The sequence below is a fragment of the Xyrauchen texanus genome, chromosome 25 (genome assembly GCF_025860055.1).
Source record: "Xyrauchen texanus isolate HMW12.3.18 chromosome 25, RBS_HiC_50CHRs, whole genome shotgun sequence".
In the NCBI taxonomy this organism is placed as follows: Eukaryota; Metazoa; Chordata; class Actinopteri; order Cypriniformes; family Catostomidae; genus Xyrauchen; species Xyrauchen texanus.
This window is the reverse complement of record NC_068300.1, coordinates 20,158,532-20,184,545: the sequence shown is the minus strand read 5'-3', so window position 1 is coordinate 20,184,545 and position 26,014 is coordinate 20,158,532. Positions and strand designations below refer to the sequence as shown.

General features: G+C 41.0%; 1 protein-coding gene across 1 annotated transcript in view; it reads right to left on the bottom strand.

The window, feature by feature from the left end:
- Window positions 1-26,014, bottom strand: part of LOC127618341 (low-density lipoprotein receptor-related protein 1-like) — a 204,399-nt gene that overhangs the window by 108,085 nt on the left and 70,300 nt on the right. The window contains exons 3-6 of the mRNA XM_052090702.1: window positions 16,499-16,636; window positions 4,663-4,782; window positions 4,436-4,564; window positions 2,131-2,385 (exon numbers count right to left, since the gene is read on the bottom strand). Of these exons, the coding sequence (XP_051946662.1) occupies window positions 2,131-2,385; window positions 4,436-4,564; window positions 4,663-4,782; window positions 16,499-16,636 (642 nt within the window). The remainder of the gene's footprint in view (window positions 1-2,130; window positions 2,386-4,435; window positions 4,565-4,662; window positions 4,783-16,498; window positions 16,637-26,014) is intronic.

Sequence of the window (26,014 nt, the reverse complement as noted above, 5' to 3'; positions counted from 1 at the left end):
CTGGGAAGAACATAATTATAACTAATTATACGTTTCCCAGACAATTGTTAAGCCTAGTTAACACTTAGTGGAATCAAAGTAATAAATACTGACTGACAGGAAGATTAAGTCATTTCGCTTTCCACAGATGGGAAACACGGCCAAAGACATGTCACTCACTGGAAAGTAAACGTCACCTTAACGACAATTTTTTTTAATTAGGTTGAATCACAAACAAGAAGTGCTCATGAGTATAGATCTCATAATCCATGAAGGAACTTGAATGGCCAGTAAACATATGTGCTAATAGATTTGGATCAAATGGTCCAACTAGGGCTGTGTGGTGTGACTGAACAATATGGCTACAAAAATATCTCTCTATATTTTTGCCTTTTGACAAGATTAAGAATATGTATATATAAATAGCTTAAAAGCCACTATTAATGTGTCTTAATGCTCTCATATGTGTAGGATGTCTTTCGTTTCGCTAGCCTTCCTTGTCAACCAAGGATTGCAAAACCAATGATGTGATCTTTGAGAAACTTACCGGTAATTGGCAAATAAAAAAGCGTATTAAAATCATCGCAATACTCTCAATGTTGCACAATTTTATATTGCCAGTAAGATCATCGTGAAGATTTTGTGAATAAATTACATACAAATTATATCTCTCCATTTAATTCTTTTTTGTCAATATTGATGTAGAGTACTTGCTCTGAAACAACTTAAAACACTATTAAAACGTCTCACTGCTTTCATACTTAAATAGCGATTAGTAGTTAGAAGATCAGGAAACAAATCACGTGTTTTTAGGAAAACGTAATAGCCTAAAAAATGTAGTCAAATCATTGCAATATTCACTACTTTGCCAGTAAGATCATTACTAATCTTATGGGACTGCTTTTCCAGAAAAAATACTTAGTATTTAAATTTTTACTGCAATATAACATTACTCATAGTGTGATATACAGTGGCAAGAAAAGTATGTGAACCCTTTGGAATTATCTGTATTTATGTATAAATTTGTCTTAAAATATGGTTTGACCATTATCTAGACAATCAAACACAATCTGTTTTAACTAATAACACAAAACATATTGTATTGTTCTTGTACATATCGAATACATCATTCAAACATTCAATGTAGGTTGGAAAAAGTATGTGAACCCCTTGGATAATGACATCAACAAAAGCTAATTAGAGTCAGAAGTTGGCAAACCTGACATGCAATTAATGAAACCAAATTGGAGGTGTGGGTTTTTGCTACTTTGAGTTTTATTTTTTTATTTTTTATTTTTCTTATTCACAAGAAGCATCTGCTGACGTAAACCATGCCTAGCAAAAAAAGAGATCTTAGAAGACCTATGGGCAGTGCATCAAAAGCAATAGAACCCCATTATAATCAGTGATGCTGTCTACACTGGAAGCGTCCGTTGCACAGAGAATAAATGGGATCCTGTTCCATTTTGCGCCGCAAGCCCTGGCGCTACTACTGCCAACATCACAAATAAATGGTTTAGAATGTTTGCGTTGGCGCGTTCAGTGTAGACAGCCTCAAGCTACTGCTTTACGATGCATAGTGTCAACGGACGCATCAGGTGTAGACAGGATGTTAGATATTCCTCTGTCCACAGTTACACAAATGATCTATAAATGGAGATGATTTGGAACTGTGGTTCCTCTCCCTAGAAGTAGCCATCCAGCCAATATGACTCAAAGGGCACACTACAGTATGATGTGGTAAAAAATAACCCTAATGTGACAGCTAAAGATTTAAAGGAATCATTGGAACTGGGTAATATATCCATCCGTTCATGAGTCTACTATACGTAAAACATTAAACAGGCATGGTGTCCATGGCAGGACATCACGAAGGAAGCTGCTGCTTTCCAACAAAATCATTGCTGCGAGCCTGAAGTTTGCCAAAGACCAACTTGGCACTCCACAACGCTTCTGGGAAAATGTTTTGTGGACTGATGAAACTTAGGTTGAATATTATGTAAAAAAAAATATTTTTTAAGAAAACCAGCTAATTCCAAAGGGTTCACATACTTTTTTCTTGCCACTGTATACCACCCACTTCAAGGCCCAACAGATCCTAGACAACCAAATAAAACAAACCCAATAAATACAATTAAAATTTTTACTGACGGTGCAGACTGAGCGAGATATTGATGGTCTTCTCCTCCATGAAGCTTTTGGCGTTGGGAAATTTGGCACACTTTAGTTGGGTGGCAGCAGGTGAGTCACCCATATGGATCCAGCACACGGTCTCCTTGGCGTAGATAAAGTCCATGGCAGTGGTCTGCTTGGTGGTGATGGAGATGGGGTTGGCTCCACTCAAAGACGTAGCTTGGATGTTCTGAGAGTTGGCTATGAGGAGGTATGGATGCCGATCTACAGGGTCTTAAACATGAGAAAACATGGTGGAGCCTTGTTATTTCCAAAACAAAGGATTGGACTGAAGAACGAAGAACCAGCATAACCACATCTACTGATGAATGAATTTTCATGACTATTCCAGTCATTCGTGATTACTGAATAAGGAATTTTGGTAACACTTCACAGTAAAAAAAATTTTTTTGACATTGTAAATGCATTAAGTAGGGCTAGCCAATTAATCATATTTTAAACATGACCATGGTTTGAGGCCATATAGCAATGCTGCTAAATGATTAAAGATTGTATATTGCAATATAATGATAAAACTAATTAAAAAAAATGTCTCTTTTTTTCAAGTGCAAACACTCTATTCTATTGCCAGTAAAGCACAGGCAAATCATGACTTAATTTTGTTAAAAAGGAATCACTTACTAGTTAGTAGTTGTTCAACGTGAGCTACAGTTTAATGCAATTTGTTTTCTTTAAGAATATACATCTAAGCAGTGGAAATAGTTGGGATTTTTTTTTTTTTACACAAACTGTGCAGCCCTATACTTAAAAAAAAAGAATTCTCAAATTACAGAATAATCGTGATTATCATTTTCATCATTATTGTGCAGCCCTAGCATTAGGTATCATAAATAAACAATGAAGAAAAATTGCTTACAGCCTTCGTCCCTCTTAGTTGATGTTAAATAATGAAAAAAAATTGTTTATTGTTAGTTCATGTTAGCTGTTATTATATACAACATTTTAAAAATGCATTAGTAAATGTCAAAATTAACAGTTTTATAAGTTTTTATAGCAGCAATTTATTTGGGTGAAGAGGTGATACTTTGTTGTTGTCGGAATGTTATAGCATTTATGATACAAATGTGTTGTGGCCATATGCTCCCCTTCCAAAAGTAGCCTGAGTGATCGGATTGACAACGTCACCGGTTCACAGAATGGACATGTCAGGCATACTGAAGATATTCCAAGAAGTCTCTCAGATTTTTTTGTTAGCTCATGTGAACTACTGTAGTTAACTGATGTTAACAAATTAGGGCTGTCAATCGATTAAAATGTTACAAATTTTACATGGTGTCCCGATTAATTAATCGTGATTAATCGCATATACAAATATTTGCTGAGAAAGCCCCTCATATAACAATAATTCAATATATAAAGATTACACATATTTATATCAATATATAATTATACATAGTTATCTTTAAATATTAAATAAATTATATATATATATATATATATATATATATATATATATATATATATATATATATATATATATATGTATTGTTTAATACCACATTATTGAACATAAGTCAATCATTGGCACACAGTTCACAGCAATCCATTTCACAAGTAAATTTGTCAATCAGTTGGAGATTTATTATGAGGGCTTGTTTAAGAGCCCGTCAATCTAAACCTGCGTCAGACATGCTTGTGTAGTGTCTCGGGTGAGTCGCATCAAACATAACATTTTTAGTTCACTGTTTCAAGTGAAATATAGTTTAATACTCAATCTTTAAACACATATAGAGATCCCTTAGATCGCATTTGTACTCCTTCAAGTGTTTTGAATGCCAGAATGTAACGTATGTTCCCACTGAAGTGTTTTGTTCACTGTATAAACTGTGCGTTGCTCATACAGCTGAAATTTCACTTACTGCCCTCCGGAGTAAACAGGTGGTACTACAAGCTACATTTCTCAGGAATCTTCCTTATTATGGTGCGATTAATTGCGTAAACATTTTTTACGCATTATTTTTGGTCAAATTAATCGCACTGAATTAACGCGTTAAATCGACAGCCCTATAACAAATACAACCTTATTGTAAAGAGTTACCAGAATTTTGTATATTTTCTATAGAGACTGCTCTCACAAAGAGCAATTTATAGCCAATGAAATATTTTAGAAATATTTTAGAGAAGAACAGAATTTAGAAACGTTTATATTCACTTTAGAATTTTCCATGACTTTTCCAGGATTCAATTTTAAAGTTCACAAGGTTTTCCATAACCGTGGGAACCCTGAAAAACAAAGTAGCAGCAGCAAGTGTTTGATTCCTACCATTCTTGGCCTTGCAGGAGCGGTTGTCTGGCTGAGGCAGGTAGCCCTCCACACAGCTGCAGGTGTAGGAGCCCTCTTTGTTTGTGCATGTCTGACTGCAGGTCCCATACACTGCACACTCGTTAAAGTCTGAAGCCAAGAGAACAACATGGATTGTAAGAGTCAGCCACTACCTCTTCAACAGGAGATCTTTGATCATGTAGGTACAGTACAGCACCAGAGCTCACCTTTGCATGTCTTCCCGTCCTCTCCCACCTCGTAGCCGTTCCTGCAATAGCACTTGGGGCCTGACATTGTGACCGAACAATTGTACTGGCAGCCCATGATGGTGCAGTTATGTGCAAACTCTACAACATACAAAACAAAGTAGAGAATAGGACTGTAAGTATAGTCACCAACTAAGATCAGCACCAGCTGTGGTGGTACAATACAAATTAAAAACTAAATATAGAACTTCTGAGATTGGAAAAGTGGCTGATTACTTCTTATTAATCCCTAATGGAAAACTACAGATAAATCGAGGTCATATATATATATATATATATATATATATATATATATATATATATATATATATATATATATATATATATATATATATTTAAAGTGTGTTTTGGTACATGATTAACCAGGTCACAGCAGCTTAATCAACATGGTGTACCAGCTTTAACCAGGTTGACCTACATGGTCTACAAGGTCGACATCGGGCCCACAGTATTCCATCTGATTAGCCACCCAAACCAGCTCGGACCAGAATGGAAAAAATATTTTACATTTTATGCATATGGCAGAAGTTTTTTTTCCAAAGTGACAGCGTGCATTCAAGGTATACACTCACTGAGCACTTTATTAGGAACACAATGGTCCTAATAATATCTACGCCTAATCTTCTGCTGTTGAAGCCCATCCGCCTCACAGTTTGACATGTTGTGCATTCTGAGATGCTATTCGGCTCACTACAATTGTAGAGTGGTTATCTGAGTAACTGTAGCCTTTTTGTCAGCTCAAACCAATCTGGCCATTCTCCATTGATCTCTCTTATCAACAAGGCATTTTTGTCAGCAGAACAGCCGCTACCTGGATGTTTTTTGTTTTGGCACCATTCCAAGTAAACTCTAGAGATTGTTGTGCGTGAAAATCCGAGGAGATCAGCAGTTACAGAAATACTCAAACCAGCCCATCTGGCACCAAAAATCATGCCAGTTGAAATGACGGAGATCAAATTTTTTACCCATTCTGATGGTTGATGTGAACATTAACTGAAGCTCCTGACCTGTATCCGCATGATTTTATGTGCACTGCTGCCACACTGTTAGCGGATAATAATATAATAATCGATAATTGCATGAATAAATAGGTGTACATTGTATCAATTTGTGTTCCCTGGGAATTGAACTCATGATTTAGGCATTACTAGCACCACGCTCTACCAGTTGACCTACAGGAACTACCAGGTAGAAACCATGAGAAATCAGTTACAATCAAAAGTTGTTTTTACCCCGTGTCATAACCAGACATGACCATCTTTTCCATGTAAATCTGGGTTTATGTCATAACTACTTTCTGCAGGGATAACTGAGAATTATTCTTAGACTATAACAAAGGTTCTAGATAGGTAGAGATGTAATAAAGGTGCTCTGGTGTACTGTGGTATTATCATTAAGCTGCATCAAATGATGTGCTGTAACTCTTGACTAAAGGGTCTCGGTTTAGTGTGTGCTGATCGGAAAAAACATTTGCAGCCTTTTATGATGCTTATCCTGGAGATCTCAGTGTTGGGGGAAAGTGGCTTGTCATACCTGAAAAAACTTGGTGTTTTGTGTACTTGGTGTTTTGTGTACAGTGAAGAGTGTGGATGAAACAAAGCCTTTATTGCCTTTAGAGGAGACTTTAGGATATCTTGGCAAAATATGAAGGGGGTTTCACTGCTCAACAAACCAAAACCACAGTCACAGCACGTATGATTAAAAGGTTTGTGTGTAGACACAGATAAGTGAGCTTGGATTTATACTGTGGGTATTACTGTGCTGCCAAACCCTGCATCACTGTCCACCAAATGCTGTGTGAACTCAGACTGCAGCTTCACTCAAACAAAAAACAAGCCTCGACTTGCCCACCAGACAGACAGACACACACACACACACACACACACACACACACACACACACACACACACACACACAACACCGGTCTCAGAAAGCCACATCCATCACAACAGTCATATTGCTAGATGTGATAATGTGGGAAAGGTTCAAGGAAGTGCAAGTCAAACCAGTAATTTTTATTGTAGGAGCTCCTTTATAATCCTTTGTCAACTGTAGGGCATTTGTAAATATTTAAAAAAAGGTTCAGTCTAAACCTGGTATTAATACTCATCTTGGTAAATCTGCTCACAAGTAGACATTACTAAATACTGGGGTAAACGGCTCCAATGCGTCTTGGAGATGCACTGTGATCTAATCACTCCATGGAAAGAATGCATATTGCACATTTGAAGTGTAAATGCTAATGCCTCCTGGTGCATCGTGGTCAAACCACAAAGGACCTCCTGTTAAGTAATTATTGGGCCAAAACAAATGTTTTAATCTTTGTTAGCTAGGTACAAATTAAACCCATGTTTTAATGGCAGGTTTTAAACTGCCAATTTACTAGGGTGAGTCGGTGATCCTTTTTTTTGTTGTTGTTGTCTAAATGTTTTAGCTTTGATACTTCAAATAAGATGTGGCCATGTGCTCCCCTTTTGAAAGTAGTCTGAGTGATTGGATCGATGGCGGTCACTTTACGTTATGTTTCACAGAATGGTGATGTCATACATACAGAAGATATTCCAAGTCGTCTCACTGATTTTAGACTTCTTGGAATACTTTCAGCATGCCTGACATCACCATTCAACACACTGACATAAAGTGAGCGCCGTCAATCCGATCACTCTGACTACTTTCGGAAGAGGAGCATATGGCCACATCGCATTTGCAACATCAAAGCTAAAGCATTCAGACAACAACAACAAAGGATCACCTACTGAACAAAGTAAATTGGCACAATAAAAACCGCCATTAAACCAGTTGCATAGGTTTCATTTGAACTTTGACGGGTGATGGGGGAACATGTCCACACAATCACAATAACAAAATCTACACCACCTTATATGAAGAAACAATTATAAGTAAGACATTATTAGGTTGATTTTCCCCTAATAGTGTAAACACTGCGGCTCTTACAACATTTCTGTTTTTGAGCGACCCAGCCAGACACATCAACATTGATTGAACCAATGGCGTGAGTTTGGGGTGGGATTATCTTTTAATTCGATGAAGGGTGTGTTCAGTATTATTTTTGCAATTCCGTTTGGTGATACTAATGGCGCAGAAATTACACACTTCAGCTTTAATTCAAATTCAATTCAAATACGGCATGTTTAGACGTAATGGGTCTTTGTCTGACATAAATGGTTTTGACGTCATGACATCGAAGCGGCATGACCAAACATCAATGACAATTGCATGTAACAATCAACCGCAACTTGGCCAGTTTGAAAGCTACAGCAGAAGGAAAGAAAAGTGAATAAGGATTATTGATAATTACAATTAATAAATTGAGGTGCTGAGAAAAAAAAACGAAGAGTGTGTAAAAAGAAAGAATGAAAGTTAGAGAGAAGTGGAAAGAGCTGTATGATTTAATACCACACCACAAAAACAGTCTAAGGCAGCAACTACCAAAACACTGGCAGTCAGACCTAAAATTAGACTTTAACCGCACTGCATGCAAACCACTCAACCTGTTACAACACAGCTATTAACAACAGGTCCAGCGTCAGCTCTGCTCCCAATAACAGGAAAGCCTCTTCAGAAACACCTCACTCTGCAACTCTGAGAGTCCAGCTCTCGTTTGACTGAGCATTAGGGCCGAGCAATCAGGTTGCAAAACTGCCTATTTTGGCACTTGTGATTTTCATCAATATTTTAGTTGATGAGTGGGGGGTGACTAGACATTGTTGGGTACTAATTACTGAAAAATAGTGATGCTGCTAACTTAATAACATTTTTCAGTAGAATGAATGTAGCTCGGCTAGTTTTCAGAATAGTGACGTTCTCACAACAGAAGCCAATATTTTCCAATTATTTTCTACATCAATGTTTTCATTTCATAGTCAAATCAAATGCAATCTCCTCTCAGTCTTTTATTTAAATGTATTCATTTAGCAGACACTTTTATCCAAAGCGACTTACTGAATGAGGAAGGATACAACATAAGCGATTCATCTTAAGCAGACAGCAACACAAAAAGTGCTGCATTGATTTTGTACCAAAATACATCTTTAGTTCAGTTGTTTGACTATCAATCTTTTCAAATCAAGCGCTCCGCCGTTACTGAATCTCCAGCGCCACGGCAAGAGAATGATACTCAAATTGTGATCTTGCAGTCTGAATTCAATGTGATGAGATAAAAAAAAAAAGAACGTGTTCCGCAAAAACAACACGTCTTTCTATTGCATTGTGCAGGGGTGAACAATCAATTTAAATAGAATCGAAATCAAGATATGACCTTATGAATATTAAAATGCAAAGGGCTGTGATTTAATAAAGCAAACAGTCTGCGTGTGCCAGGCGCTGCTCTGCGGAGCTCTGTTCTGAGCAAACGTGAGGTGGTTCTGTCTATGCTCCCTACACAAATCTCATCATGTCATAAAGATGCATTGACTCCAGCCAGGCTAAGCAAACAATTGGCCCAGTTGCTATGGTGGGTAGAGTTACATGGCTTAGCTTCCTCATGGTTACTATACGATAATTCTCACTCTCAATGGAGCACATGGGAAATTTTTTGTGGATGACATGGTCAATAGCATGAGCCTCCACACGCTAAGTCTCTGTGGTCAAGCGCTAATCGAGACAAGTGATAAGATTCGTGGGCTAACTGTCTCAGAAATGGAGGCTACCGAGATTCAACATCTGCCATCTGGATATAGGCGTGTAACATTGCATCACAAGGAATTAGAGATCATTGGGAATTGGGCATGCCAAATTTGGGATAAAATAAGATTGAAAAAAAATATTAATTATGCCACAAATGCTGTTGATTGAGCTTAACTTGTAGCCTATTGAATGCTGGCTTATTCAGAAGGCTGTTTGAAAACTATTTTTATTATGACAATTCTGTTCAATGGTGCAGAAATTACTTCAGCTTTAATGTAAAACATTTTAAATTGTCAACTTAATTGATATCCTCTGTGTTTCTGTGACAGATAATAGTGAATGATGCCTAAATCTTGCTACATCACCTCACATACTTATGGTAACCCTCTGAACATTATTTTATGTCTTCAGTTTTTAATCACTGCAGCCTGTCAAATAATAAAATAATGGCATTTAATTCAAGTGGTGGAGGAAAGTAACCATGAAGCTACTCTTCATGGGCATGCTGAACTGACGCATAGCATGCATTAAAAATGTGAAGCACTTTATGAACTTCACATGTTCACATGTGGCATGTTTGTGTGTAATATTTCTCATGGTTGAGGTTTCCTTGTCTGTCTGGCAACAGGCCCCTACATGCGTGTGTGTGTATGTGTTGTGTTTTGGTAATGATTGGGAAAGCAGTGTGAAAAACTTTCCTCAGACAGTGAGAGAGAGAGTTCATGTCAGGTCAGGAGTCAGTTAACTCCAGCTTTGGTCTGTGTGTGGAGTGTGATGTGTGGTAATGTTTGGGAATGATGTGAATAAAACTTTATTTACAAAGCAGTTTTGGACCATTTCGCAATACACAAAGTTACACACACCACACACAAACCAACACTGAAGTTTATTGACTGATCGCTCGGTCTGATATAAAAGTGTCCTCAAAATGAACTCAAACAAATGCATATACCAAAAATGAAAATAACACAAATGTCTATTTGATTTGAAATAATTAATTCACATTCTGTCATCATTTACTAAACCTTCTGTCATTCCAAACTTGTATGTTTTTCTTCTGTGGAACACCAAAGGTGAAATTTCGATCTGTTCTTCGAACAATGCTGGCCTTCAGAACATCGGAGCGAATTATGTTCCCATTAACTATAAAAACGTTATAGTTTATGTCAGCCTGCTGAATTACATTTGCCGTTATTTTTTCAGGAGGAAATGTTTTTCTCCATGAGGCAGTGCGCTTGATTAATTAATTATTCAAACTGCAATGTGCAGTTGTCTCTCATAAAATCCAATCAATAATTTCTCTGGCTCCACATCTCCCATGATACCGAAGTGAGAACACCAATCAGAGAATTTACCAACTACCAATCGCTTTTTTTTATTTTTAAAAATTGTTTGCTGAAAATCAAATGTTTTAATGTTGTTAATTAATAGATCTTTCTGGTTTGGGTCAAGGTGGAGAAATGCCTACGGTGAAAATGAATGGGGAAAAACTTGTGCTTTTATGTGGGTGTTAGGCTACGGGATCGGCTGTGCTTCAGAACACTTTGCACTGGCCATTTTTATAATCCTTTTATGGTGCTTTTGCATCCTCCAGATATTTTATAATTGAAAAGATAAAAACTAGGAGATTATAAAAATGTCTCCTTTTTTTGTCATAAAGTCAGTCATATGGGTTTGGAACAACATGAGGGAGCGTAAATAATGACAGAACTAATGCTTTCATTTCAAATAGATGTTGTCTATTATTTTCATTCTGGGTTTAAGCGTTTGTTTGAGTTCATCTTCAGGACACTTTTATATCAGAATTTTTATTTTGGATTAACTATTTCTTTAATCTAAAAAGTACACAGTGGTCCAATCAATAGTGCTGATTGGCCTCCCTGTTCTGTCACAATATTATGCAGTAATCGGAGCCAACCTCATCTATCACTGCAGTGAAAACATTGTGAGGCCCTACAGCTGAATAGGGATAAATGGATAAGCCATTGCCCATAATGATAGGCTGTTGCCAGAGCTGAAAGCCAAGCTCAGACAAAGTTTCTTTTCTGCTAGTGGCTTCTGCCAATAGCATTGCAAATTTGTATTTAAAAGTGCTAATCGCTCTTGTAAATGCTGCATATTTGCTCGCTTGTGTGCACAGTCTCTTGTGTGAAGTGGTCAGTGAAACATGAGCAAACATAGAAATAGCCCCCTAATATGAGGCCAACAGGAATAACACAGGATAAACATCGGCATCATGGCCTGCTTTTGTCTGATCATTAGCACACAGTGTTAGGGAATCTACAAGAGAAGCAAGTAGCTGGCTTGGCAAGCTACAGTTTCAATTTAGAGTAGTAAGGCAGCAGTCAAGTTAGCCATATAAAGTAGTTAACTAAACTACAATCTACAAACAAAAAGTAAATTATTACATTTAAGTTTAAACGTCTGAGTTTTAATGTTACTATCAAATTAAATGCAATACAGTCATATTATCAGAGCAGTATTCACGTTATACCAAATAGAACTAATGAAACCAAAAACCCTTTAATTCAGTTGAAAGGGAATATAAAACAGTGATAAACCGAAGTTAATATGTATAAAATATTAGCTGTACAGGGACTTCTGGGAACTGTTTTGAGTGACGACTCCAACAAATCAGTGAATCAGTTAATAACGGTCCAAACAAACTGGTTTGCTTAAATGAATAAGATGGATGCTACACTGCTACATGTGGTCATGCTACACTGGTACTTGTCAGAAAAATAGATAATTACTGGAAATGTTACAACATATTTCAGCAAAATTTAGTACAGACATGTAGTAGACTTTTTACTGGAAGCAGACGCACACATATGGCTCACAAATATAACACTTCACAAATAACTCCTATTGTTAGCCTCACGTTTTATAAAGAGTCATACACACAAAAACAATAAAGGTAATTTGACAATAATGCAATGCTCTGCCTTCCTATAAAAGTCATATAAAGACTCTAAAGAAAGAAAGAAAGAAGACATAACAGCAAGATTTCCCGCTCTTATCTCTGACTCTCCTGCCAGTAAAATGAGGTCAGAATAAATAAAAAAAAAACTTAAATGTGTACATTCCAGAATGAGGGCATCTAAGAGCAGTCTGTGTGACCAGAGATTAAAAAAAAAACATGAACAGGAATTTTAGTTTAGATACAGTTGAAGTTTACATTAACCTTTTTCACAATTCCTGACAATTAAACGTAGAAAACATTCCCTGTCCCAGTGTGTCAGAAGTTTACATACACTTTGTTAGTATTTGGTAGCATTGCATTTAAATTGTTTAACTTGGGTAGCCTTCCACAAGCTTCTCACAATAAGCTGTGGAATATTTGCCCATTCCTCCTCAAGGCTCTAACTGGTGCAGCGGAGTTAGGTTTGTTGGCCTCCTTGCTCATACGCTTTTTCAGTTCTGCTCACAAATGTTTCGTCGGATTGAGTTCCGGGCTTTGTGATGCCAACTCCAATACCTTGACTTTGTTGTTCTTAAGCCATTTTGCCACAACTTTAACTTCCTGACTGATGTCTTGAGATATTGCTTCAATATATTGACATAATTTTCCTTCCTCATGATGCCATCTATTTTGTGAAGTGCACGAGCCCCTCCTGCAGAAAAGCACCCCCACAACATGATGCGGCCACCCACACGCTTCACGGTTGGGATGGTGTTCTTCGGCTTGCAAGCCTCACCCTTTTCCTTCAAACATAACACTGGTCTTTATGGCCAAAGAGTAAAATATTTGTTCCATTACCATATGGCTTTCGTTCATCTGTGGAACAAGATGTTATGGTCTGACAGCCTTAGTCACGACTCTCATTGAATGGAAAAAAAAAATAATGGTGAATAAATGATGATTTAATTTTTATCTTTGGGCAAACTATCCCTTTAAGACTGTTCCTCACTCAGTTAGTAATTTAATTTGACAAGATGAACCAGTCTAACATGACCATGGCAGATCCAGCATATCAGTAGTCAGTAAGAGCAGATCTCCTGATCCTGCTCTGTAATCCCATAAATCCCTACATTATTAATACAGCAGCAATATTGCTTAATGCACTGTGAAAAAATTCATACAAGCCTCCCTCCTCTGCCGGTCACTCGCCTTGTCAAAAGCTCTATGATAATTACTCTGAAAAATAAACTAACAAAAAGTGTTTTGAAATCACCCTGGCTGATTTGCTAGCACAAACTCTGCATCTGTTCGGGACAAACAGCGCAATGCTTGTGAAATGGCAAACCTTTCTATGAAACCAGGAACAAGCAAACATCCAACAGGAAAGGCATGCGAGTATAAGTTTGTTTACTTCTGTGTATGTGAGCGTGACTGGTTCATGTGGAAGTGTGTGTTTACCTCTGGGTTCAAAGGGTCGGCATTTGAGCTGGCGGATAAATTAAGTGTGTGTACGTGTGTGAGTCTAGTCTCAAAGCGCTGGACAGGGGCCAGGTCAGGAAGGTACATTATTTATAATTTAGCCTTTAAAACCTCAAGCACAGTCTGTCATTGTAACGTTCCAGCAGTATGGAAAGATGGCTAGGATAAACCTGAACTGATTTATATTGGAACTCACATTCTAATCACTCAATTCTGATTTAATTGTCCGTTTGATTTTCATTACTTTAAAGATTTTATCAGCTGTATGAGCTCATCTGATTAAGGACACTGGACACAAACAATATGAGTGCTTGATAACTCATGGGGTGAGGCTGACATCAGGGGCAGAACATAACATTTCCATTAGGGATTTAGCATTTCTGGCATTTCTTTAAATTTTTTTCTAACCTAATAAAATGACATCCTTTTAAGCAAAATAATTCAATTGAATAAATTAATTACATTTGAATTAGATACTGTAGGCTGTTACCAATAAAATAAAATCAACATCAACTAATATTTGTAAGGCAGGGTGTTGGCATTTATTTTCCTATTAGATTCAATTAGATCTTAGTTTTGATTCAATTCTTACATACAATATTGCCTGAACTCTAAACTGCATAATGTGCATCGTGACAAACACATTCCTGCATATTTTTTTCCTCATTCACAATGTACAAAATTAATATAAAGTAGCAATATATCTTATTGAATTAAAGTTTTATTTAACACTAGGGTTAACATACCTAGATTAATTAACATATTCATATTATTATTAAGTAAATTGTAGCATATACTGTATATTATGTGATTATTCTGTGACCTGATTAACTTACTAAATAGGCTATCTGCTGCTAGACTCGCAAAACATCTGCACGAGTGATGCCATACTGCAAATAATGTTCAGACAAAATTAAAGTGAAGATTACGATGTACAGTATGTATTTGTAACAAGTTATTAATAAAATAACGAACTCATTTGCAGGGGCATTTTTTTATTATTTCTGGTGCATTTATGTCGAGTTCAGTACAATATTTACCTCAAGCTCCAGTTAATTTCCAACCCTGGCTGATATTAACCAGGCCTCTTTAGGAGCCAAATTTTTGTGTGGACAAAATATAAATATACTACAGATTTTGACATTGAAGTGACGCCCACAAATAAAAACTATGAAAATTCTTTCATTATTTACTCACCCTCATGCCATTTCAGATGTGTATGACTTTCTTCTGCTGAACACAAAGATTTTTAGAAGAATATCTCAGATCTGTAGGTCCATACAATGCAAGAGAATGGTGACCAGAACACCAAAAGCTCAAAAAGGAGATAAAGTCAGCATAAAAGTAATCCATAAGACTCAAGTGCAATTCCATGTCTTCTAAAGCGATCCTATTGGTTTTGGGTGAGAATAGACCAAAAATGTTAATCTTTTTCACTGTACATCTTGTCATATATATTTCAGGATCGCTTCAGAAGACATGGATTACTTTTATGCTGACTTTATCTCTTTTTGAAACCAAAAAGTTGCCATTTATTTGCAATGTATGGACCTACAGAGCTGAGATATTCTTCTAAAAATCTTTGTTTGTGTTCAGCAGAACAACCACCCATAACTGGAGTATGCAAGCCTAAGCAAAACAGCAGTGTAAATGCAACAGCAGGCGTACAATGTGCTTTTGTACTTTTTTCTATTTATAACCTCAATTCTGTTTTGCTACATTAAGCGAGTTTACATGCACGATCTTACATCGATTATGCTTAATAAATGTGTTGTGGTCATGTAAATGCCTTAAATGGCTTTCCTTTATCAGGGTCATTAACAGATTAGGTAAAAACAGATCGACACAGGTAGATTTTTGCCCATTAATCCCCATTTCTTTTTGCATGTTAACACCTTTCCCGGCGTATCTGGCTTATCCAAAGTGCGCTAGTGTTGTGTGGATGCCTGTTTATGTTTTGCCGTAAAGTCTCACGTAAACAGGGTTTTCTTGCATTGTTAGATTTTTTGAATATAAAGATGTTTGGTTCTTATCAGCATGTAAACATGCTCATTGAGTATTTCTTTAAATAACAGCCATAAATTATAAAATAGTTAAGGAGTGAGCCATTGAGAACTATTACAAACATGATCGTCATGATGAAATGGGGAAAACACATTTACACCAAAATTATAATGAATCTACATCGAATAGAACCGAAAAGGCAAAGTATATCGATAAATTGCTTAAATCATCAAAATCCACACTCAGGACATGTCAACACTAAAATGCTAACTTTTGAAAATGCATTGATTACATTTATGCCTCTCATCCACACTAGAACGATGGTTCGAAAATGCTCTGCATTACCACATACTTTGGAAAACTATTATGTAAATAAAAAAAAAAAAAAAAAAGAGTTAAATTATGAGTTTTCAAAATAAAACGGATTATTGTGGATGTGGCCTAATTAACAAACTACAGAATCTACAGTATAAATAAGTTCCAATGTTGGCGTTGTTACTTTGTAGAGCAAAATAGGTGAGTAGTTCACTCCATTATTTTGTTTATTCATCAAATAACTTTATTGCAAAAAATAGCACATTAACTACGCAGCACCGTGCTGCTTACAGGGCAGTGTGAATGCTTTTACTTGTTCATTAGAGAACCAAAACAAATATGTGCTGCTTATTTTTAGTAAATAAGCATTAGAAGTAAATCATGTGAATTGTCTCAAAATTGTGATCAGACTGAATTCTGCGGGACAGGATGTGTCTGGAAATGTATTACCTCGACAGTGCGGCCCCTCGTCACGCCCATCTGTGCAATCTGGGACGCCGTCACACAGCTTGCTCAGGTGAATGCACACATCTGTTCCTCGACACTCAAACTCGTTGGGAGGGCACTGTGACACCTGGCTATGATGGCCTGTAAACAAACACAAGTTCACACATTTCAATGATACACAAAGAAATGCAGTTCCAGTCAACTCTTTCAAACTTCTTTCTGCTAGTCTGTTTGTCTTTTAGAACCTTAACAAGTTTAGCAACCGAGTGATCCCACTCATGATAACTTGCACACTTCAATGACAACAGATTGAGAATTTTTCAGAAGAGTGAAAAGGTGGTAGAGACATTTGTTGGAGTTTCAAATTCTTTTGAAACTTTAAACTCTGTTTAAAGGTCTAAGCCCCTTTTCCAACAGTTTTCATCAACCATTAGATGTCCCTGATGTAAAACACAGGCTGAGACAGCAATGCTGTGTCCATAAAGGAGACATGACTATAACATACACCATTTTCACTACAATTCACTGCTGCTGATGACTACAAAACACACATTAATTACAGAGTACCCAATTCTTGCAAATCCTTTAGCCTAATGCAAATACTTTTCGAATTCCTGTACTGTTAGCAATTAACAGGTTTCCCACACCAAAAGACCAATGAATTTCCACAACATTTCCAATAATTCATGATCACAATTTATCATTTATAAAAAAATTATTACAGCGAATGCAGGCGCAAAATAATTTCTAGCCAATGAAACATTTATTTTCACTTTTGTAATTTCCAGGAATTGTTTTTATTTTATTAATTTCCATGATTTTTCCATGCCTGGAAATCATGATTTTAAAATTCCATGATATTTCCAGAATTAACATGGTTGCAGGAAGCCTGATTGTACTAGTAACAGGCTTGTTTTATATATATATCTTAACATATGTGCTTGGATATTTCTAGTCTCAGTAACATATTTAATATGTTAGGAGAGGAAAAGGTCTGTCAGGCCAAACATAAGAAGTGCATAAAAAAAATTAATCGGCATTAGCCTGCTCCATTCAATCTCAAGGCTCAAGCACAAGGCCTAGATGGTGTTTCACCTACTTGTCTAAAATCCTTTGCTGACCAGCTGGCCCCCATCTTCAGACAGATCATCAACCGGTCACTGGAGCAGTGTGAAGTTCCCTGCTGCTTCAAATGCTCCACCATCATCCCCGTCCCAAAGAAACCCAAAATCACAGGACTTAATGTCTACAGACCCATTACTCTGACATCTGTGGTCATGAAGTCATTTGAGAGACTGGTGTTGGCCAACCTGAAAGAGATTATTGAACCCCTTCTGGATCGCCTACAGTTTTCTTATCGAGCAAACAGGTCTTTGGATGATGCAGTCAACATGGGACCGCATTGCAAACTTCAAAATCTAGACAGACCAGGGACAATATTTGTTGACATCAGTTCAGCCTTTAATACCATCAACCCCACTCTCTTATGGACTAAATTAAACCAGCTCTCTGTTCCCACCTCTATCAGTCAGTGGATCACCAGCATTCTGACAGACAGACAGCAGCTAGTGAGAATGGGGAAATTCACCTCCAGCACATGTTCAATAAGCACTGGTGCCCCCCAGGGATGTGTCCTCTTCCCCAGTACTCTTCTCCCTCTACACAAATGACTGCACTACCAAGGACCCCTCTGTCAAGCTCCTGAACTTTACAGACGACACTACTGTCATCGGCCTCTTCCAAGAGGTCTGCATACTGAAGGGAGGTTGAACAGCTGGCCATCTGGTGCAGTTAAAACAACCTGGAGCTGAACATGCTTAAAACAGTGCCGATGATAGTGGATTTAGGAGGAACACCACAGCATTAACCCCGCTCACATTTCTGAACAGCACTGTGGCAGCTTTGCCAGCTGAGGATGTTCAACCTGCCACAGACGCTGCTGATACAACTGTCTGGTTTGGTTCAGATACAAAGTCAGACATCAGAAGACTTCAAAGGATAGTTCAGACTGCTGAGAGGATTACTGGCACTCCCCAACCCACCCTGCTAGAACTATACACATCCAGAGTGACGAAAAGGGCTGGTAAAAATCACTCTTGACCCCATTCATCCAGCACATTTCTTTTTCAAACTGATGCCATCTGGCCAGCACTACAGAGCACTGAGCATCAGAACAGCCAGGCACAGGAACAGTTTTTCCCTCAGGCCATCCACCATACCCCCAAATACTTTCTTTTTGTCAATACAACCATGTGCAATATTCAGTCCATCCGTTCCTACTTATATCCACCTGCACATAACAGCATATCTGTATATAAATTATTCTGCTCTATTTTATATTTCATATTTTCTAATTGTATTTATCTGTTATATCTTTTTATAGGTCACTATATGTATATATGTTCAAATGTATATTTGTATGCATGTATATATGATTGCATTCTCTTTACACTGGAAGCTTCTGCCACCATGACAAATTCCTTGTCTAAGCATACTTGGCAATAAAGCGCATTCTGATTCTGATATTTTTCTTCCTTCCACATCCTCTTTCTCTCTTCCCCTCCACCTCTACTCATAACATCTGCTGACCCATTTTAGAAAAACACAAGAAAAAGAAAGGGGGAGGGTGAAGATCACCTCCCAAGTAGGAGAGAAGCACTGTAGATTTAGCCAGGTTAACAGCGCGCACACATTGCACCGCAAAGCTTCTTCTAATGGTCCAATAGGTTTTGCAGCAGTTTATGCTGTGTATTTTTGAGTATGAACTTCTGGGATGGAAGTGAAAGGGTAAACATGTTTATCTGGTTCATTAAAACTTAGCAAAATCAGACTGGAAAAATGTGGGAGGCCTCCAAAGATTTTATTTCAAACCAGGCAACATTGAGTTTAAATCTCAGCTCAAATTGTGTTCTCACTTAAGAAATGTGGACAGTTTAGAAAATTATGCAAATGTAGAAAAAAAAATGTATGACAACATAATGAGTAGAACTGTTAAAGATGCATTAAACTCCCATGATATGACATTTCTGTGAATGCTGGAAATCTTGGATCTTGGTTTTAAAATCAGGATTTGATTGGATAATGAAAACTGAGAGCATATTGGTTACTTATACCCACCCACTTGGGAGTCTTTGTTACATCAGCAAAAAATACATTATTACATATTGATGAAAGATTGTGAAAACAAACATTGTTTCTCTCCTTAGAATAACATGTACTGAAGAATTGTACACAATGAGACCAGAGACATTTATTAAGAAAGTAAAAAGGGTCCATTTAATAACTCAATAGCAAAACAACTGATGTCACAGAAGCAGTATGCACATATGGTACAGTGATTTTTACATATGTGCTGGGCCCTACATAAAATCAGCTCAAGTCAACACTCAACAGCACAATGACAAGTGATGGTTTCCTTAACACCTACATTCACTGGATCAAATGGAGTTCTTCTGATCTCAGAACAGCCGCCATCTTTCCAAACCGGGCTCGGTTTAATTTCAGCTGTTCCGCTAAATCCAGGGAGGAACAGTGTGTTACACCAACATTGCTTTTAATCTCATATTTATAATGGTTCTGAATCATGACAAATGACAGCTCATGTGGAAACAGGATGCACCAGAGCTCAATTTTGAGTGTCATGGCAAAGGCTGTGAATTCACGTTGTCATTATGGAGTATTGCTTGTAGAATTTGAGGAAAATAATGAATTTAATCCATTTTGGAATAAGGCTGTAACATTACAAATTGTGGAAAAAGTGAAACGCTGTGAATACTTTCCGGATGCACTGTATTTATACACACACAGCTCTGAACAAATAAAGAGACCACTGTAAAATTATCAGTTTCTCTGGATTTACCATTTATAGATGGAAATGCCTTGTTGATGAGAGAGGTCAATGGAGAATGGCCAGACTAAGGTAAGTATAAGGTAACCACTTTGTACAATTGTAGTGAGCAGAACAGCATCTCAGAATGCACAACATATCAAACATTGAGGCGAATGGGCTACAACAGTAGAAGACGACATCGGGTTCCACTTCTGTCAGCCAAGAACAGAAAGCTGATGCTGCAGTGGGCACAGGCTCACCAAAATTGGACAGTTAAAAACTAGAAAAACATAGACTGGCCTGCAATAATTTTGCAAAAACGTGATAAAAAAAAATTGCAAATGTATTTGCAGTAATAAAGCAATATTTTGACATTTTTAATGCACTTTTTTGGTCAACTTCAACACCTAAAATAGGTGGTAGAATTTGGTAAGTGGTGGTTTTCTTACGAGAGGTTCTCTCGTATTGCGTAAGCTAGCTTACGCTACGGGAAAGATAAATTTTTTCTGAGATATTGAAGCCAAAAAATTATCCTTAATTTTGTATCCATTGTCAACGCAGTGCAGCAGCTGCACACCTTGAGCGGGCTAGCTAACGAGCTCATTGGTTGCTCTGCGGCAACTGCCGCAGCCTATAGACGAACTTGAGTGAACTCGCGTCCAATGACAGGCGCCCGCGCCGTCACTGTATCAAAGCCCGCCAGAATGGGCGTGGCTAGAGTGCATAAGCGTAAGTTCATAGGCTGGAACCCTGATATTCATCTATTCAGCGAAGCTCTTCGCATCTCTGAACTGCAGAAGCCGCATCGCCGTTCGAGGGGCATCTAGCAAGCTTGGACAGCGCTCGAAGAAGCCGGCCGTCTTCGCCACCTCAGCCATCCTGCGAGCTACGCCATCCGGCGACGTATACTTTTTAGAGCAAGCTAGTTCCTCAGCGAACTTCACAAAAAGAGCAACGAGCATATTTTTAAAGATAAGGAGGATAAGGGCTGCTGTTCCATCATGGCTTTGGACAGCGAGGAGTGGTCAGGCTCCGAAGCCTCCTCCTCGGCCCAGGAATCCAGCAGGACCCGCGCCGGAGTCGAGGAAGAACAAACGCGCCTCCTCACACAGGCCGTCGACCGCCTCGGGCTCGAGTGGTCACCGCCCTCTAAGCAGGCTCCCAACAGACTCGACGGCTGCTTTCTTCAAAGCCGTCGCCGCTCGGCGCCCGCGGCCCGGGCAGCTCCCTTCCTGCCGGAACTCCACGCCGAGCTCTCTAAATCGTGGAGCAGCGCTCTCTCGGCCAGGAACCGACCCCATGTCTCCACCTCTCTCGCTTCAGTGGACGGCGCCACCGAGAGGGCTACTCTTCCATCCCCCCGGTCGAGGATTCGGTAGCAGCACACCTTTGCCCGCCCTCCGCGAGATGGCGGTCTAAGCCAGTGCTCCCGTCTAAGGCCTGCAGAACTACTTCCCCTGTGTTGGCGCGCCTATGCGCCGCCGGCCAAGCCGCATCTGCTCTGCATTCCATGGCCGCTTTACAGATCCTCCAAGCGGACCTTCTTCGAGAGTGGGATGAGAAAGGCAGGCACCCAGAGGCTGTTTCAGATCTAAGGAGCACGACGGATCTCGCCCTTGCGCCACCAAAGCTGCAGCTCAAGCCCTAGGGAAGTGCATGGCGCGCTGACTGTGACCGAGAGACACCTATGGCTAACGCTAGCCGACATGGGAGAAGCTGAGCGCTCCACGTTCCTCAACGCGCCGCTCTCTCCGTCCGGCCTCTTCGGTTCCGCGGTGAGTGGCATTGTTGACCGTTTCTCGGAAGTCCAGAAAGCCACCCAAGCCATGAATCTCTTCCTGCCTCGTCGCGCTAGCTCCTCTGCAGGCCGCCCACGTGACCAGCCTCCTGCACGAGCCTCTTCACAGCGCCCAGCTCAGCAAAGCCAGACTTCTCAGCGTCGACAGGGCGGCCGCCCTAGAACGCGCTCAGACAGCCGCCGCAGACCGCCGCTCCCTCGCTGGCCTCGGCCTAAGATTGCGCTGAAACCTGAGCAACCGAAGTCCTCCTTGCTTTGTTGAGGAAACGACGGCTCAGTCCCGCCGCGGCCGGACCACCGCCAAAGCTTCGCCCCCTGTCAGTCCCCTTCTCTCAGGCTACTGCAGTGGTGGATTCAGCAGCAAACAAGCCGGTGATACTGCCCGCTTGCCTGCACTCAAATGCCGTTTTCACGGCGACCCAAAGAAATCTTGTAAAAAGCAAACATGCCTTATGTGTAGAAAATGTGCCCACAAGCCAATGTTCACATTACACTTCCCGTGTCCCTATCAGAGCCCACTCACATAAAGCGGGCACAGCCAGCTCGAGTGTTAGAGTCAATAAACGCGCCCACGAATCCGTGCTGGCGCCCTTCTCTGCCCGCTCTGTCACACGGCCAGCAAACACCTCTCTGTATGTAAGTCCCATGCCCGTGACTATGCTCGCGCGTCACTTCACAGATGTGACTCTTTCCCCATTCACCTCAATCGGGAAGTCACTCACAGAACAGCCTGTCCCTGCTGTCTGCGAGCAGTCATGCAGAAGCACAGTAAGCGCGCTCACACATTCTGTTCAGCTCGCTGTGTGCGGCAATCAGGGCGACTTGGCCATTCACCCTCTAGCGTTATGCTTCAAAGCGTGAAAAGCTATCCCAGGGATATCCAAATGGGTGTTAAGCACAATAAAACAGGGCTATTTGCTACAGTTCGATCGCCGCCCTCCCCGCTTCAGAGCGCGGCTCGAAACTATTGTGAACACGGAAGCAGCCCGCATGCTTCGTTCAGAAATAGCAAACCTTCTGTGCAAAAGGGCCATAGAGAGAGTGCCACCTTCTCTGAGCGAGTCGGGGTTTTACAGCCGTTATTTTCTTGTCCCCAAGAAAGACGGCGGCCTCAGACCAATATTAGATCTCAGGGTTTTGAACAAGGTGCTCGCAAAAAGACCGTTCAAAATGCTTACAATCAGGAAACTCCTTGCGCATGTGCGCCAGGGGGACTGGTTTATTTGTCTCGATCTGAAAGATGCCTACTTTCAGATTCAGATAAATCCCCGTCACAGGCCATTCTTGAGATTCGCCTTCGACGGCCAGGTTTATCAATACACCGTCCTTCCGTTCGGCCTGTCTTTAGCACCCCTTACTTTCACGAAGTGCATGGATGCGGCGCTCGCACCCCTGCGGAGTCAGGGCTTGTGAATTCTAAACTATTTGGATGATTGGCTGATTTTGGCACAGTCACATACGGAGCATCTGTCTCACAGGACAGTTCTCCTCAGTCATCTGAACAGTTTGGGTCTTGCAGTCAATTGGACCAAGAGCTCACTACAGCCCAGTCAGGCAATTTCCTTCCTTGGAATAGAACTAGACTCCATGGCGATGACGGCTCGCTTATCTACACAGCGCGCGCGCCGTGTTCAGCGACTAGCCGCGTCCTTTCAGATGAACAGCCTCACGCCTCTGAAAAAATTTCAGAGAATGCTAGGTTACATGGCCTCAGCCGCAGCAGTACTTCAGCTGGGTTTACTGTGCATGCGACCGCTTCAGCATTGGCTAAACACCTGCACGTCTCGCCGGGCTTGGGCCATGGGCCGCCAGCCGATCAGAGTGACTCAGACCTGTATCTCAGCTCTGCAGCCCTGGGCAGTGGCCGAATGGTATCAGCGGGGAGTGACGATGGGAGCTGTATCTCACCGAAAAGTCATCTCGACAGACGCGTCCAACACGGGTTGGGGCGCGGTCTGCGAGGGCTCTCCGGTTTTTGGCCTATGGTCAGTTCAGGAAAAGCTCCTTCACATAAATTGTCTGGAAATGATAGCGGTCGAGTACGCGCTCGTGCGCTTCTTCCCGGTCATTCAGGGTCACCACGTCCTGGTCCGTTCGGACAACAGATCTGTGGTATCCTATCTAAACCGTCAGGGCGGTGTCAGATCCAGGAACCTCTTCCATCTGACAAAACGCATACTGAGTTGGTCCCAGTGCCACCTGCGCTCGCTGAGGGTGACACACGTGCCAGGCAACCTGAACGACGGCCCAGACAGACTGTCCAGAGACAATATTTCCCCAGGGGAATGGTCCCTGCACGCTCAAACAGTCCAGAAGTTATGGAGCATATTCGGCAGAGCAGAGATAGACCTCTTTGCGTCAGAAGAGAACTCTCACTGCCCAGTATTTTTCTCGAAAAGCGAGGACGCGCTGGCCCAGGACTGGCCCAACCGCCCGCTTTACGCCTTCCCTCCCATCTCGCTATTGCCACAGGTAATGCAGAGGATCAGGGAAACGCGTCACTCGGTGCTCCTCATAGCCCCGCGCTGGGAGAATCAGACATGGTTCCCGGAGCTTACGCAGCTGTCACTGACAGCCCCGTGGCCCATTCCAGTGAGAGCAGATCTCCTCTCTCAAGCTCGTGGCACGATCTGGCATCCCCACCCAGAGCGCTGGGCGCTGCACGCGTGGGTGATCAACGACTACCCGTCGCTTTGCCAGAAGGAGTAATAAACACTATCATACACGCTAGAGCCCCTTCCACGAGAAGACTCTATGCGTCCAAATGGTTTGTGTTTTCAAAATGGTGCACCGACAGAGACCTGGACCCACGGACATGTGGGGTGTCGTCGCTGCTCGTGTTTTTACAAGAGCTGCTGGATAAGGGCAGATCCCCATCCACGCTCAAAGTGTACGTGGCGGCCGTCGCGGCGTTCGCTGAACCCCTGCACGGCCAGTCACTGGGGAAAAATGAGCTGGTCATCCGCTTCCTCAGGGGAGCTAGAAGGATGAACCCCCCGCGTCCCCCATCGTTTCCTATCTGGGTCCTTTCCGTAGTTCTCGAAGCTATGAAAGCCCCCCCCTTTCGAACCGTTTCAATCCGTGGATTTGAAATACCTTTCACTCAAAACCGTTTTTCTAACTTCCCTGTCATCAGTTAAACGTGTGGGAGACCTTCACGTGCTGTCTGTCAGCGCTGCGTGTCTTGAGTTTGGACCAAGTGACTCCAAGGTCATTTTAAAGCCTAGACACGACTATGTCCCCAAGGTGATCGGTACTCCTTTCAGAGCACAAATCATTTCCCTATCGGCGCTGCCAACATCCGATAGCGAACGCGACGCCAATCTCCTTTGCCCAGTCAGAGCACTGAGATTGTATACTGCGCGCTCCGCCTCTTTCAGACGCTCTGAGCAGCTTTTCGTTTCGTTCGGAGGGCACACCAAAGGTTTCGCCGCCTCGAAACAGACACTGTCTAAATGGATAGTGGACGCTATTGCTGCGCGTACGCGTCAAAAGACCTACCATGCCCGTTAGGCATTAGGGCTCACTCCACTAGAGGCATGGCCTCATCGTGGGCATGGTCCAGCGGGATTTCCATTCACGACATATGTGTGGCAGCGGGCTGGGCTTCCCCCTCCACCTTTGTCAGATTTTACAATCTGGAAGTGCCCGCCCTGCAGGCAAAACTACTAGCGGTTTAATACGCTACAGCTCCCCTGGTGAGCTGCACTGACGGGACACATTCCACACAGACCGGCACCGCCGCTCTGTCTTTCCCTTCCCACTATGTGCTTATGTATTACACACACACACTGGCCCGCACTCTTGCCGGCCAAATATTATTCCCCCACTCACAAGGGCTCCCCCGGGTCCCCCCACCTCCGGGGCTCATGCAGTGGATGCTTGGCGCGCA